Source organism: Gossypium raimondii, chromosome 12 (genome assembly GCF_025698545.1).
Source record: "Gossypium raimondii isolate GPD5lz chromosome 12, ASM2569854v1, whole genome shotgun sequence".
NCBI classification, from domain to species: Eukaryota; Viridiplantae; Streptophyta; class Magnoliopsida; order Malvales; family Malvaceae; genus Gossypium; species Gossypium raimondii.
The window spans coordinates 17,322,452-17,338,999 of record NC_068576.1 but is presented as its reverse complement, the minus strand read 5'-3'; the positions used below and the strand labels follow the sequence as shown (position 1 = coordinate 17,338,999).

The 16,548-nt window shown below is 30.0% G+C and overlaps 2 protein-coding genes across 9 annotated transcripts; one reads left to right on the top strand and one right to left on the bottom strand.

The window, feature by feature from the left end:
* Positions 1-4,017: 4,017 nt before the first annotated feature.
* LOC105763446 (peptidyl-prolyl cis-trans isomerase FKBP13, chloroplastic) lies at positions 4,018-7,427 on the top strand. Its single transcript, XM_012581686.2, has 5 exons — positions 4,018-4,484; positions 5,567-5,659; positions 5,840-5,900; positions 6,009-6,077; positions 7,134-7,427. The coding sequence occupies exons 1-5, from the start codon at positions 4,113-4,115 to the stop codon at positions 7,196-7,198; spliced, it is 660 nt and encodes a 219-aa protein (XP_012437140.1). The 5' UTR covers positions 4,018-4,112; the 3' UTR covers positions 7,199-7,427.
* Positions 7,428-8,621: 1,194 nt separating this feature from the next.
* On the bottom strand, positions 8,622-11,444 carry LOC105763445 (transcription factor SCREAM2). 8 transcript variants are annotated; one of them, XR_008191637.1, is made up of 4 exons: positions 10,983-11,444; positions 10,310-10,510; positions 9,796-9,966; positions 8,622-9,239 (listed from the first exon to the last, which is right to left on the bottom strand). XR_008191637.1 is itself a non-coding variant. In XM_012581685.2 (3 exons), the coding sequence occupies exons 1-3, from the start codon at positions 11,112-11,114 to the stop codon at positions 8,921-8,923; spliced, it is 327 nt and encodes a 108-aa protein (XP_012437139.1). In that variant the 5' UTR covers positions 11,115-11,382; the 3' UTR covers positions 8,622-8,920. The 8 variants fall into 8 exon arrangements, 3 of the variants coding, with proteins under 3 accessions (XP_012437139.1, XP_052480617.1, XP_012437138.1); XR_008191634.1 differs by lacking the exon at positions 10,310-10,510 and having other exon boundaries at positions 8,622-8,952; positions 9,030-9,239; positions 10,983-11,375; XR_008191635.1 differs by lacking the exon at positions 10,310-10,510 and having other exon boundaries at positions 8,622-8,944; positions 9,030-9,239; positions 10,983-11,375.
* Between the last annotated feature and the right edge of the window lie 5,104 nt (positions 11,445-16,548).

Here is a 16,548-nt window from a genome sequence, read left to right as displayed (position 1 = left end):
AAGACTACTCGATCAAAGCGCTCATCCTAGACGAATCGAATTAAGTGTTTATTACTTTAGATATCACAATCAAGATCTTGTTTTGAAAAAAAATTTAAAACTCTGATTTTTCCCTAAATTTATTTTCCGCTGCATTTTCCAAACTCATTTTTCCAACATGCTTGCTACAACAAGACTTGCCGAAAATAAATTCTAAGATAGATGCCCTTGTTGCCGAGCTTCAGCGTCCAAAAGAACCGTCGTAATGCCCTGAAGATTAAATGGAATCTTGCTTGTGGTTATAATTGAAACCACGTGATCGAACTCTGGTGGAAGGCCATTGAGGATGGCTGATTGTTTCTCCTCCAAGGAAACACTCTGACTGCACCCCGTCAAAGAATCATGGAGATATTTAATCTTAGCAAGATAAACAGACATTGAAAAGTCTTTTTTTTTTTAAGATTATGAAGTAAATACCTATATCACATAGCCTTAATAGTCGAATGACTCCCAAAAAGACGCATGAGGGCCTCCCATAACTCAAAAGAAGAACCAGAACTCCTAACTAATTGATTATGAAGGGAAGCACTTACAGTCGAGAGAAGCCACGCTGCCAACATTGAATCCTGTTGCTTGTCTTGAACATACACCGAATTCTCATTGGACACGCCATCAGCATCAACCACTTCTCGCAGTGGTATAACAACAGTTCCATCAACAAACGACTGCAACCAATGAGTCTTAATCACCAATAAAACATGCTGCTTCCATGCCAAGAAGTTTCCATTGTCAACAGGAATTGCCACCTTCTAAGATGCAAAGGCAAACAGATTAAGAAAATTTTCAGCTGACTCCATCGTCGACTCAACAATCAATGAAAAACACAAAAAATACATTATGATACCATATTAGAATTTCAAGAATTGAGAGGTTCATTAACCGCCCTTTTATTATCCAAGTTATACACATTTATATAAGGCTAGAAACAACAACTAACACTAACTACTTAGTAATTGCATTACACCTGAAACTAACTAAGTCAGTTAGACTGTTACTCTAATAAAGAATCAAATGAATTTAATTATCAAAATCAAATGTCAAAATGAACAAAATAAAAATAAAAATAAAAAGTTGGTCTAATTACCTAATTGAGGCCAAAATCTAGATTAATCTTTCCTAATTCTAATTTAATACACTTTCCTTCTATAAATAAGTTGTTAATCAATTATATTAAATTACTTATAGTTTAGTTTACTTCATAATCTTATAGATTCAACTTCAATAATATAAATAGGCTGACTGCCTTGATGCATTAGAATATTGAGTTTAAACGTTTACCAAATCTTTAATATATATATATATATATATATATATATATATATATTTTGTTTTTTCTATTTGCTTTAATTTTGATGTTATTTGTATGACTTCATAAAATACTTGATTTTTTAGCACTAACAGTTTTTCATTATTAAGTTTGTTATTTAAGACATGTATAAAAAGTGTTGATTGAGTTTTAGTTTAATTGATATTGACATTGTTGTTAATATGGGAGGATGTAGATTCGAGTGATATGAAGCGTATTATCCTCCTATTTAAGGGTTAGGGAAGGGGCTATGGGTAGTTCTAGGCATTGTATCAAAAAGATAAGATATGATAAGAACCTATAATGATATTAATGTTAAAAAAAAAGAGACATATATAAAAGTTTATAATTTTTTATTCAAATATAAAAAATTTCATATATTGTCCTAATTTTAATATTAAGATTATGACACACCACAATGTAATATTTAAACATCAAATGGAACTTTTATTAAAATGATAAAATTAAAGATCTGAAACTTTTATTAAAATGATAAAATTAAAGATTTAAAATTCATTTTATGCAAGTTTTACTGTTTTATATAGAAAATAAAAAGACAAAAACACTATTATAGTAATATAACTTATTTTGTATGTATGAAGATATTTTAACCATTTTCAAATTGATCGGTGTTCGGTTGATTTGTAACACTAACTCAACAAAGAGTTTATAAATAGTAAGTATAAATAGATATTTTGTATATACGTGAGCATTTTAATTATTTTTCAACGATTCAAGTGCTTAATTAACTCGTAACATCAAATCAATTAAGAATTTAAATATTTTATAAATATTTATCGGTTTGCCTCTAGTTATTCAACATTTGAAAATCTTTTTCTTACTTTTTTTCATGCACATTTTATTCTATAATTTTGCATAATTAATTTTCTTTCTTCGAAATAAGATACTAAAATTCTGTTATAAATGCATTGATTTTAACAATCCAAATGACTTAAATAAAAGTTTTAAATAGTTGAATAACCAAATTGTAATTTTTTAGTTTAGTGACTAAGGGTATAGTTTACCCTAAAAAATATTATACTCTAAAGGTGTCATGCAATAAAAAGGATAAATTACACCAATTTCCTAAACATTGTTTAAAATTACACTTTGATCACCTAACTTTCAAAAGTTACGTAATAGTCACTAATGTTATTAATTTTTACATTTTGTCACTTGATTGTTAACTTCTGTTAAAAAGTAAAATGCACCTTAATTCAAAGGTGTAATAGATAATTTGGTCACTGAACTATAGTTAACAAATCATTTTGATATTATAAAAATTGATTAACAATAAGTGTAAAAAATTTAAAATGTCTTTAAAATAAATAAAAGATTCATATAAAAATCAAGTGCAGTAAGGAAAACTCAAGAATTTTGTAGTTAAATTTTCTGCATCCAATCTCATCAAAATCATTTTCTTTAATATTTCACAAAAAAAATTTAAATAGCCATTCACTTTGATCTTACTCATTTTTCATTTGCTTTATTGCTTTACACCATCTTTATTTTCATCTTTCTTTGCATTTTTGTATGTAGATTGGCGTTGGCTCTGCTCTTCCTAAATTATTAAAATATAAAATATATATATATTATTTATAGCTGAAAGTAAAATATTGCCTTGAAATTTGAGAGAAGAAATGGTGAGTTTGGAGAAGGAGCACTTTGTATTATAAGTTTAAAAATCTAAAATTCCAAAACAGAAAGTTACTTAAAAGCCCAATCAATCTAGTAATTGGAATTATAAAAATAAATGATGAGTTTAGAAAAGAAGTATGTACTTTGTATTATAAATAAAAGGGAAAAATCTCAAATTTCAAAAGATTAAAACTTATCAAAGATTCCGAACAATATAATAGAACATTTTGCTCGTCTTTTTCCCTCTTTTTTCATAATTCTTTCTCTTTTCTTTTCTTTTTTTCCATAATTATCATGAAAATTTTGCAGATAGATCGTTGATGGTAGAAGTTTTTACTATTCTCAAGAATGAAAGCAATGCTACAAGCTTAGATTTTATTTCTTGAAAATTCGAGCAACAACAATCGGTCTAATAGTGAAATCTGAATCTTGTATTGAAATGCATTTTATTAGGGCTTTTAAAGCTTTGAGAAAAAAATTGCAAAGCAATTTCTAATAAATCAACATGAAGTTGTTGATGTGATTAAAGGTGTTCATCAATGGGTGGAAAACAAATTATGAAATTTAGTTAGAAAATTTTAAGATTTTTATATAATAAAATTTGCAAGAAATATTAATTTAATTTTTTAGTTTTACTTTTAAGATTTTTTAGATTATACACATTTATATATTTTATATTTTTAAAATTATTATTTTATAGATTTTCTAATAATTTTAGTGTAAGATTTTTTTAATTTTTACATTTATTGTTAGGAAAATTTTAAAATATCAAAATGATTTTAACTAGAGCTTCAAATTAGCTATTAACCTTTTGACTTAAGGGTGGGACGTTACTTTTTTAATAGAAGCTAACAACAGACTACAGAGTGACAAAAATATAACACTTTGATAATGTTAGTGACTATTATCTAACTCTTGAAAGTTTAATGACCGAAATGTAATTTTAAACATAATTTAGGGACAGTTGGTGTAGTTTACCAATAAAAAATTATCAAATTATTTATATAAATATATTTATCCTATGGTGAGAGCATGTAGACAAATGGAAATCCCCCATCTTTAATCTCTTTCAACTACGTTGGTGGAAGCTTATCCCCTATTTTCCCGAGAAAAATTGTGGTCAGTGAAAATGAAGTCGCTGCCATTTTCAGCAGGAACTTACATCCCCAAAATCCCCAACCCTAAAATCCTAAACAAGAATGTGGAAAACCCACTGATTAGATGGTCAAAAACGAAGCCAAAAATGGGTTCAATAGGCATTGTTGAGCAACAAAATGAGAAAGGCATAGTGTTATTGAAGAGGAGAGAAGGGGTTGGCCTTGGTTTATATGTTGGGATTGCTGATGTTTTGTTGCAGTTGCTGCCACAACCTTGTCCCAGTGGTGCAGCTGTTGAAGTAGCCCCAGCGGCTTGTGAATTGACTGTTAGTCCTTCAGGCTTGGCCTTCTGTGATAAAGTTGTAGGGAAAGGCCCTGAGGCTGTTAAAGGGCAGCTGATAAAGGTTAGCATAAAAATTCAAGTTTTATGTGTTATATTCCTTCTAATTCAAGTATTATAATACACAAGTACTTGGTGTACTCAATTTTATGTATATATATATATGAAAATGGTTAAGTCTCATTTTTCCTATAATCTTATATTCTTGTCATGCTTAGGCCTTTCACTTATAAGTCGACTTTAAACTAGCTTAACGTGCTCTGGTGTATCTTCCCATCATGGTTTCAAATGAAGCTTAAATTACATACTGGTTTTTATAGTTGCAAATTTTGTCACAAACAAACACAAGAATTACTCTTGGCCACTTCCTTTGACCTGCCTCATTTGACTCAAAAGCCTTAACACAGTGCGAGATAAATTGCTTAGCCTGCAAAATAGTAGACACATGGTTAGAAATTTGGCCATGAGAAGTATTCTGATTTCTAGCAAGCCAAATTCACCGCCACGTCAGTGCAATGCGCCGCACAATTCTGGTCTCTTCTAAGTGTCTAGAGCTTGTAGTATTAATCCAATTAATCAACCAATCCTGGAAACTATCGGCCACAACGTCACTGGTCTGTAGTCCTGAATCCATCCCGAACTAGACTACCCTAGCAAATTTGCACTGAAGAAAGACAGGGGCCAGAGTTTCCTCGTGCTTGTAACAGAAAGATCAAAATGCCTCAGATGTAGGGGTCCTCTTAATTTTAGCTTTACAAGGAGAGAATTATTAAGAATTTCCGTAGGAACATAATAACTTTCATAGGAAGTTTTAAATTCCATATAAGATGCAATATGCTCATATAAGCAATCCTTTCAGCACCATTTCTCCTATTTGATGGTACGTAGAAGATGATAATTATAGGGAAATGATTTAACAACATGAAGTGCATAGGTTGGAGCTATATTACTCTTGGCATTTCATATTTTCTAATAGTGAATGAGTATGAAAGTATGATTGTTCAAATATATTAAAAAGAATTAAAAAGGATGGAATAGAGTCGTATTGAATATATTTTTATCTGATCTACAGTTTTCTTGAGTCTGGAAAACATAAGTTCAAAGTAAAATCTTATCGAATTTAATTTGCAAAAAAAAAAAAAAAAGGCACATTATGTAGGGAGATTGGAGAATGGGAAAGTGTTTGATAGCAGCTATAATCGTGGAAAGCCTCTTACATTTCGTGTTGGCGTTGGTGAGGTACTTCCATTCTTCTCTTCTTTCACTTGTTTTCCCTAAAAAAAATTGAAAAATTCTCAAATTTTGCAGGTCATCCGACAACAGTAGCCATGTTAAGCTTTTATTTATGGTTCCAATTTTATAGAATCGACAAAAAAGAAAAAAGATGAATATTAAGGTATTTCATGGGATTTGCCACAGGTGATCAAAGGCTGGGACCAAGGTATTTTAGGTGGTGATGGAGTTCCTCCTATGCTTGCTGGTATGAGATATAAAGCTTAATCTTATTATTAATTCACTATAATAAATTAATACTAATAGTAGCAATTATTTAGATGAAATATTTTCATTATTTTTCAACATAATTTAGGTGGGAAACGAACATTAAGGCTTCCACCAGAGCTCGGATATGGTGTGAGAGGTGCAGGCTGTAAAGGAGGTAAGCAACTAAAGCAGTTTTCTACACTTTTTTATTTATATACACAAGAATCTGCATTCTGAGGATAGAAAAAGGGTGATAGACTAGAATTAAATTCTTTGACTTGCCGCATGCCACCTCATAACTCTATTAGTCAACTAAGTTAAAGTCTGCCTTCACATCTATTTTTGCTTGTTGAACCATATAGGTTAAGAAGTAAAAATTTACCTTTGTTTTCTTACAAGAGTACCCTTTTATCATCAACTTTGCTTGGTAGAGTGGAAAGAAAATTAGAACAATGGAAAATTGAAGGGGTAGAAAACTAGAAGGAAGCAGAACATAATTTTTCTTTCCATAGAATGCAATTTTCTTTCTATCCATTGCTTGGTGAGTTGTAAAATGAAAGGAAAGAGAATAAAACATTTGAAAAATACATAGTTTTGAACTAACATATACATATCTTATTTTCTCTCCTCTCATCTTCGAATTTAAAAGGATTAGTTTTTATGTATTAGGATGAAAAACGATAACCTCTCCTATTTTCTTTCCTCTCATTTTTCTTCCCAACCAAGCATGTTCAAAATTTATTTTCTTTCTACTTTTTCACTCCCTCTTCCCATTCCTCCACATTTCCACTCAACCAAGCACACCCTATGATAGGTCGAAAGTGGATTAGAGGCAAACAGAACTTGGAAGTGGACTACGTACAAATTTAGTAATTGAAATTTCTTGCTTTCTTTAACCTAGACCCCAACAAAAGTTTTTAGAAAAAATGTTTTTTTTTTTTTTTTTTTCATTTGCACCGATGAACTGCGGACTGAACTGATAAGTTGACTCGATCTAGGCCTATTCAGTTTGGTGCTAAAATAAATGTTTTTGTTAATTTATTTAACATTAATAAGTTTTTTAATATTTAAAATTATTTTAATTCAAACCAGCTGATTCAACTAATTGATTGAAACCGGAAGTTTATTGGTTTGACCTTGGATTCAATTTGTTCAACCTTGCTTTTTTTGTGGCAAAACCAAAGTTGCAAGGAACAATGGGATAAGGAATTTTGCATTGCACGTGTTGCAGGTTCATGCATTATACCCCCAGATTCAGTTCTCCTGTTTGACGTGGAATTCATTGGCAAAGCATGAAAAAGTTAATTATTATGTGAAGAATGAGAAGTTCACCGGAAACTACACTTCAATCACTTGTTTTATGTTTTTTGTTTCAAACTTTGATATATAAACTTCACTTTAATTTTGATAATTATATGCATAAATTTTTTATCTGAAAAAAAAAAAGAAAATTTAGAATAATACCATTAATAATGGTAGTTGTTGTTTGTAAAATTTAAATCAAGTCAAAATTTCTTTTACTAAATTTCATATGTGATTTTGGAATTCATTTGTTTTTAGTTATGGATGAAATGAAATGATCTCTTAATTTATAAACAAAATTTTGAGGAAAAGATAACTATTATTGGGGTTTCTTATTGGGGCAAATACTGTTTCTAAATCATCCCTTGTTTTCGGCATCAATTCAAACTCAATTGAAAAACTTAGGGCACGTTTGGTTCGCTGTATTGGATTAGAGGTGTATTGGATTAGAGGTGTAATGGAATAGAGGTGTAATAGCAAATCAATTGTTTGGTTGAATGTAATGGAATAGAGGCGTAATAGTAATCTTGTGTTTGGTTGAATGGAATAGAGGTGTAATAGCATAATGGAAAAAATTAAAATGACTAGAATACCCTTAGCATAAATTTATTTTGGTAAATGATTATTGTTATTGTTATTTAAATTTTAATAAGATTATTATTATCAATAATAAATAATTTAATCATATTTAAACATAATTATTATTAAATATATTAAATATATTATAATTAAAATATATAATTTAATAAAATTCTTAATAATTAATATTCTTATATGAATTTACTCAAATCATAATATATGATACTATAAAAGATAATTTGAAATGATTAATATTAAATATATTTTAATTAAAATATATGATTTTATAAAATTTAAAATAATTATAACTAATAAATTATCTTATATGAATTTGTATAATTTAAAATAATTATTATTACATATAATTTAATAATAATATATAATTTCATAAAATTATTGATAATAATTTTCTTATATGAATTTATACAATTTAAAATAATTAATATTAAATATAATTTAATAATGATATAAAATTTCATAAAATTCTTAATAATAAAATGTTCTTATATGAATTTACTAAAATCAAAATATAACTTGAGAATTATATTCGCATAAACATAATTAACTTATATTAAGAAAAGGTTAGATGAAAATGAAATTCTACATCATAATCCATATGTTATATAGTTTTACAACATCAAAAAGTTTGAACTTTGATTTTTAATGGTCAGAAAGAAATCTTCTGACCCATTCCAATCGCGCAACAGAAGGTAAACTAAAGAAAACGATCATTTGAATTGGATGATCTGGAATTTTTTGTACAAACACACCCTTAATTTATTAATAGATCTATACTCCCCTGTGTATGCATGTGTGATTTGAGTATGGTGTATGAATATTAACCCAAAAGAAAAAAGAAAATAAATATAATAAATAAAAACCTCCATCAGAATCAACTTCATTCTCAAGTGATACAATAACTAAGAAATCAATTGTTTGCCTACTTGCTTGCGCTACCTACAAAGCTCACTACCTTGTAAAATTTGCTTCACCACTGGGATGAGAAGCAACTAATTACTTTACATCAACATTTACTATTGCCTCTGTTCATACCAATACCATCATAATAGGCCAACCATTCACCCTCACATTATCCCACGGAACCCTGCTGAATCCAAAAGTACTGCTTTGATTTGCTCAGGCAATACATCCTGGCCTTCCCTGCATTGCTGTCATTTGTCAAACACCAAATCAAAATTACTGAATTCTTCATCCAAATATTAATATCCACCAACAAACCAAACACCTTACAACTTTTCTATTTTTTAGATGATATGCAGACTTCCAGATTAGCTGGTACTGTAATGCTTGTTTAACAAAGCTACAATTGTGGTACTCGCATAGCTCCAATTTCCCAATTTTCATATTGTCTTTGTTCAGCATCACCAGATCCGAAACTAAACTTTAAGGAAAACACACCTCACGATAAATTCTGTTCATCACTTGCAGTAAATACCTAACAAATTCATCTCACAAGTAATTCAGTGATCTAAAGATCAACAATTATTAACCATTAGCATCATAGTTGACCTTCAGAGGTATGAGCAGAAAGAAAAAATTGCCTAGGATATATCCCACTAAACAAGGATTCTTACTTTAATCTATGTGCAAACTAGTGCAACTAGCCAGTCTGCTATTCATATACAAAAGGACAATGGGAAGAGAGTCATCAATTTCAGGGTTTCTGACTCATGGTCTATACCATTATTTGAACTTGCCTTTTACTGAACTGCTCTTTTCAACAGCAGTTCTGTGTAGCAAAGATGCACAGAAAATAACTGAATTTCTTCAATAAAGGCTCATTTCATTTGTAGTTTTAAGTGTTAAACAGAAGAAATAGCTTTCTATATGGCTTTATTTTTTGCACTAGAGTTGGCTAGACTTTGAAAGAAATCGCATTCATAAAAAATTGTTAGACAGATTTTAGTTGAAATCTGTTGGATAGATGTGCAAATTAAAATTGATTTTAAATGGAAATCAACGAAGTAGATGAAGAGAAAAAAGAAGGGCACCTCAGCTCGGAAAACATCCAGTGCAAACCCATTAAAACAGCTGATTACAGCTTGTTGTATGTCCAATCCAAGGTTGTCTAGAGCTCTCATGGTGGAGAGCAAGAGACCTGGCCTGCGAGCACAAAACATGTGAATGTTGACAGCCCTTCCTTCCCTTAATCTTACCTCCACCTGAAAATTGCAAAAATAGAAATATATGAGTTCCCTTAACCTTACATCGACTGACACAACCTGTCGAAAGTTTTTGGCAAGCATATGTCAATCCTTATGTGTGTGTGTATCATGTCCTGACTCATGTCTGACATGAGTTCTACAACCAAATGCAAAGAAACAAAAGCCTAGATATAATCTTAAGAACAATTCTGATCAAGGAATAACAAATATCACACTTCTTCAGTTATTGGTGGAGAGGAATTCTAGGCTTCATGGCAAGAAGATTAATACTTTTTCAGTTATTCTTAATAAAATCATAGAGGCAGTTTGACTAAGACTCCACAGTTGAAAGGGATGATACCAACAAGATGCTTGCTTGCAACTGGGGTTTGAGTGTAGTGATTACTTATCCAGAATACTTCTCTATTGTGATTACTATCAGTTTCGCAGATGCTTTTATTGTAGTTGGCTAGGCTCCTCTTTTGCGTGAATAAAGAATAATTTAACCATCAACAGAGCCAAAAACAAATATCACACTTCACAATCCACAAGAAGCGCTTAGCTATTATAAGCAGAAGACAAGAAAACAATCAACAATATGATAAAAGAGAACAAAGAAAAAAAAACAATAATATATATAAGCTCAATTGTGTATATACTTCAGTCCCCTCTATTATATTTATCAAATATAAAGTATTTCCAGTTTTCATGATAAGGTCCATCGACAATCTCATCTTGAAACCTACCGAGTTTAGTTCACTTTATCAACTTGTTAATCCAAAACCCAGAAACACAATGATAAATCAAAGAAATTCTTGAAATTGAGAACAAAACCCTAAAATTTCAGCATAAGAAAAAGAATACACCCACCACCGTTCCTTCAGTTTCACAAAAAACCCAGTTGTAAATCATCATTAAAAAGAAAAGAAAGGGAATTGGAATAGTCTCAAAATAAAATCAAGATTCTGAATTAAAGAAAAGAAAAGGCTGTTGTTCTAAAGCTTCTGAAATGGAGAAAAGAGAATATGCCTTACCTGATAACCAAGACTCGGAATAAGAAAAGAAATTGAGCTATGTTTGTTTGCCTGCGAAGAGAAGATACTCGAGGGAGGGAGAGAAAGTAAGAGAGACTTTTCAGTTTCACAGCTAAGGAAGGAAATGCCCATGTTACAAATGCAAAGAAAATAAACTGGGAGCAAATCGGCAAAAAAGAAAAGCAAAGAAACAAGGAAATAAATCGGATGAAGCTAGAAGGAACAGAAGAGAAACAAAGGGGATCGGGGGAGGGTAAAACAGGGACGGTTTGCTGAAGCGGTAGCTAATCTGGGCAAAAGAGGAGGGATAGAAATCGCTGGTTTTCACCGATTAGGAAAGTAATGGATTACACGCGTATTAGCAATACATTGTACCAAACGACAGAATAGAGAGGGATTAGGTGGGACCCACCGATTAGGGGTGTATTAAACATGCTGTTAAGATTTAAGGCCCTCCAACAGTTTCCAAAAAGTAATTATTATTTTTTCATTTAATTGGATATTTTAACTATCTGTTAACTTTAAGTTAAAGAAGTCTTTTTTTCCCTTTTTCAGTTATTGTCGCGGGAAGATAATAAAAAATATAAAAATTATGAAAAATAGAAAATTTTTATTAAAAATAGAAAGATATTTTAAAATCATAAAAATAATAGAAAATTATTTTTAAAAAAATATTATAAAATATAAAAATATAGAAAAAATGATAAAGATATATAAAAAAATCATAAAATGTGTTCTTTATAAATGTAATTTACTACATTTTATAAATTTTAGAGTTATAATCCTTGCCAGTGTCACGCCATGGTTGTGGCACGTGGAGGAGAATGATAAAAAAAATTAAAATCAATAAAAATATAAAAATAAATAAACAATTGAAAAGTCTAGAAAATTTATTAAAAATTTTAGAAAAAATATAAAAATATAAAAAATTATTATAAGTATAGAAAATTATAGAAAAAATATTAATATATAAAAATTATTATAGAATATAAAAATATAGAAAAAAAATTTGAACAGTTTTAAAAAAATCATAAAAGTTGTAAGACAAAAATTATAATTTAATAACCTCAAACATAAAAAAATAGTGGCATCGTCTAAATGACCCGTGATTACTTCTCCCACCACAACCACTTTTTTAAGCCGTCATTCAACGATAGAGCATGCTTGATAGACTTCAGTCTAGGTTCTTTGAAAACGTTTGTGAGAAAAAGTTGGAAACAAGCATCATGAGACCTAGACTAAAGCCTATCAAGTCTACCCTGTTATTTTAACGACTTAAAACAACGGTCACGATGGGTGAGTAATCACATGCCATTTAGACGATGCTACTGCTTTTTTAATGCTTGTGATTATTAAATTATAAATTTATATATCTTATAATTTGATGATTTTTAATGAAAATTTTAAGCTTTAAATATTTTATATTTAATAATATTTTTAATATTTTTTTCTAAAATTTTAATTAAATTTAATTATTTTTATATTTTTCAATATTTTTATATTTTCTTTCTATATTTTTAACGTTTTTATTTATTTTAATATTTTGTCTTTTTGCCATGTCTCACAACCAAATTGTGACATGGGCCAAAGATTATGTAATGTCCCCAACCTGGTTTAGACATTAGACCCGAATTCGAAAGATTACATTTGTCACCGAAGTGACCTAGAGAGCTATCGAACTTTTGAAAATAGTAATTTGTTTTAATTTAGTAGAAAACTTGGTATACATCGTTTTACTTACCCTTGAAATCTTAAATTTAATTTAGCAGCAGAAAAACGAAATCTATTGGTTTTTAAGGAAAGCCGAGGGTTCATGCATATTAATTAATAATCATAGCATAATATCTTAAAATTTTAAATATAATGTCATGCAAGATAAAACAAACCTAAATCCTAAGTCTCATGTCACGGTTCAAAAATAAGTAATACAATCTTTTAAAAGAAATAACAAATATTAATGAAACCTAATATATTAAGAAAATGAAACTGAGCCAAGTTCCTCTGGATACCATGCCTGCATCTTAACCTAGTGGGTTATCTGAAAAGGTGGAAAATAAAAGGGAGTGAGCTATGAAGCTCAGTGTGAGTTCCATCACAAATAAATTAGTGTAACCAATTAGTATACAAAATCACAACACATAACATAACTCAGAATAACATATTCAGTATAACGGAATAACAGATCAGTTTAATCATGTATTAATTTGTTCACATATATCAAATCATATCGAATGTTTTAGAATTTCAAGTATATGCTTTACAAGTGCAAACACATTCGGTTTAACAGATAAAATCCTACCCCACCGCTACACACCACAAGAGTTCCCCAGAACTCGTCCATCCCTACACACCAAGTTTGTGGTTAAAACCACAAAGTTGCAGGTTAATACGGTGCTAGATGGTTGTTAATACACAACATAATTGTAGATAAAAGCTGCCAGATAATGGGTGGGCAAACCACCAATTTTGCTGGCTAATATGTTGCCTCATCACATACCAAAACCAAAATTTGTTAGCCACACCAATGGCTAACCATACATTCATTGCACATTAACATTTACTTTACTAGCTTATACATGCCATTGATTTTCAAAATAAAGTTTCTTTATATACCGAGATCTTGAGGTTGATAGTGTGATGCGTCTCCGACCAAATCCGACCTCCGAGCTCTTAACACTACAAAACAGGGGAAAAGGAAACAGGGTAAGCACTTTGTGCTTAGTAAGCTCATGTAACCAGAATTATACTTACCTAATATTTTCAATACAATGCAATAAACATTCATACATCCATTCAATACATTATTCTCCTAACATGCACAAACTCAACATTTAAGTTAGTTCAATAATTCCATGTATCAATAATATATATATCACGATTGATGAGCTCATCAATACCATGATTTTCATTCCCTTGTTATTTTTTCATATTTATCCCGTTAAACTTCTTGGAATTTCAATGGATTTTCAGGGGTACACTTTAGTGTACAAATCCGGGTCCGTCAATTCATATTCATGTGCGCACATTTCCATTTCAGAGAGCACACTCCCGCGAACCTCATCCTTACAGCGGGATTACCAGTTTAGGCTAAATCCCCAGTAATATAAACTCATAGAGTATTGTCGGGATTACCAGTCCAGGCTAAATCCCCTGCAACGACAATTACTCTAATGAGCTTCGATCTGAATTACTAGTCCAGACTAAATTCATACCCTAATTCGGATTACCCGTCTGGGCTAAATCCATTTTCCACATATTCTTCGGGAGGGCTATATCAGGATAGGATCACCCGTCCGGGCTAGATCCTTTTACCGTCAATTCCTTTTCAAAGATTCATCGAAGTTTCCTTCCATTCAACCGGGATTTCTTCCCCTTTTTATCAAATATATTAATGTTTCATCAATTTTCATACAATGAACATTCAAATCATATTCACATCAATAACAAACATTTCAGCCATTTAAGAATATAATTCAAGTTACACGAACTTACCTCGATACTTGTTCGTAAACAAAAAAATCTACTAATCCCGAACTTTTTCTTTTCCTCAATCTAGCTTCGTATTTGAATTTTCTGGATCTAAAAAAATAAATCATTAATCTAATACATTTCATGTTCATATGTAACATTCTCTATAATTTCATTATTATTTATAGTGCATTCAAAGTTGTCTCATTGAGTCATAGTCACTAAATTATTTATATCTTGAGCTACGGAACTCAAAATTAAGATCTGCTAATTTTTCCCAAAACTAGACTCACATATCTTCTTAACATAAAATTTTCAGAATTTTTGGTTCAGCCAATAAGTACAATTTATTCTTTAAAGTTCCCCTGTTTCACTGTTTGACAGTTCCGACCCCTCTTCACTAAAAATTAATTATCTTATTGTACAGAATTTGGATGATGTTATCGCTTGTTTCTTTTAAAAATAAACTCATTAAGGATTTTAAACATATAAATTTAAGCCCCTAATTATTTTTCTCCAATTTTTGATGATTTTCCAAAGTCAGAATAGGGGAACCCGAATTCATTCTAGTCTTGTCTCATAAATTCTATTATATCTCATGATTTACAATTCCATTACTTACATCGTTTCTTTTATAAGAAACTAAACTCAATAAGATTTAATTTCATAATTTATTCATTCTCTAATTCGATCTCTAAAATTTTTGGTGATTTTTTAAAGTTAGACTACTGGTGCTGTCCAAAACTGTTTTAGTGCATAATGTTAATTACCATTTTTCCCCAAGCTTTCAATAAATGATAATTTCATCCCTGCTCAATTAACCTCTCAATTAAGCTGATTTTTCTCAATTAACACTTTATCTCATCACTTTAAACTACTTTATAACCTTTGGAAATCAGAATTTTAGCAGTAGACTTTAATTCCAAACATTTTCACAATTAGGTCCTACAAATCAATTTCTATTGAAATTACCTAATAAAATCATCTCACAAACAAATTAAAGCTTCAATTTCATGCTATTTCATCACAAAATTCCAGCACATATTCATAGCAACTTTCAATTTCATTCATAAAATCAAAAACTAATGAATTTAGTAATAGGACCTAGTTGTAAAAGTCTTAGAAACACAAAAATTACAAGAAAAAAGTAAGGATTAACTCACTTGGTGCAAAAATTATGAAAAATTAGCTTGAATAAATGCTTAGGACCCTTTTGGCTGATGAGAATGCAGAAAAATAAAGAGAATTCTAGATATTCCAATTTGGTCCCATTTTTATGTTAGTAAAATTTGTTTTTTTCTCATTTTACCCTTATTTCACCAATTCTCCTGATTTTTCTCAGCTTATGTCGCCCAAAATATCTCCTTTTGGGCTTATTTTCAATTTATGCCCGTCATCATTTAACAATTGAGCTATTTAATCCTTCTAGTAACTTTTACACCTTTTTCAATTTAGTCCTTTTCACTTAATTGACTTCCCAAACATTAAAATTTTCTAACGAAATTTTAATACCATATTACTAACATTTCATAAATATTTATAAAAATAATTTTGACTCAGTTTTACGAGATCGAGGTCTCGATACCTTTTTTTACCCAATTTCTTCAATAATTTCTTTTTTTAACTAACCACTAAATCGGTAAAATTTTTCTATCGATATTTTCATACGATTTTCCTATCATATCAATATTCATGAAAAAATATTAAAAAATATTTCTCTTTAAATGGGATTTGTGGTTACGAAACCACTGTTCCGATAACCTTGAATTTAGGCCATTACAGTTTGTATAAAAGTTCATTTGGTAACTTGATATGTATGGTATGGTTTATACCAAATTTGGTATTTAGAAGGTTAATGATAATGACATGTATGAACGATGCTATTAATATGATTTAGTTTATGGTATGCAATGGTTAAGTCATGTTTTGAATGTACATGATTAGGTGTTAAGTTGAATGCAAATTTTGAAGTGGTGGAATTGTAGTTTGAAAATAACTGAATGTGATATTTATCATGTTGAAATTGGTTATTTATAGGTCTTATGATATGCTTACAAGCATCCTTGAATTTGGGTTTATAGTTTTGAGCATGATTGGT

What these genes read in the sequence shown, in the direction of transcription:
- LOC105763446 (XM_012581686.2), top strand. Translation starts at nt 4,113, where the DNA reads ATGAAGTCGCTGCCATTTTCAGCAGGAACTTACATCCCCAAAATCCCC. An exon ending in TTCGTGTTGGCGTTGGTGAG is followed by an intron (nt 5,660 to 5,839) that starts GTACTTCCATTC and finishes GATTTGCCACAG; the next exon opens with GTGATCAAAGGCTGGGACCA. An exon ending in AGTTCCTCCTATGCTTGCTG is followed by an intron (nt 5,901 to 6,008) that starts GTATGAGATATA and finishes AACATAATTTAG; the next exon opens with GTGGGAAACGAACATTAAGG.
- LOC105763445 (XM_012581684.2), bottom strand. Translation starts at nt 11,114, where the DNA reads ATGGGCATTTCCTTCCTTAGCTGTGAAACTGAAAAGTCTCTCTTACTT. An exon ending in TTCCGAGTCTTGGTTATCAG is followed by an intron (nt 9,967 to 10,982) that starts GTAAGGCATATT and finishes TGCAATTTTCAG; the next exon opens with GTGGAGGTAAGATTAAGGGA. An exon ending in TGGATGTTTTCCGAGCTGAG is followed by an intron (nt 8,953 to 9,795) that starts GTGCCCTTCTTT and finishes GACAAATGACAG; the next exon opens with CAATGCAGGGAAGGCCAGGA.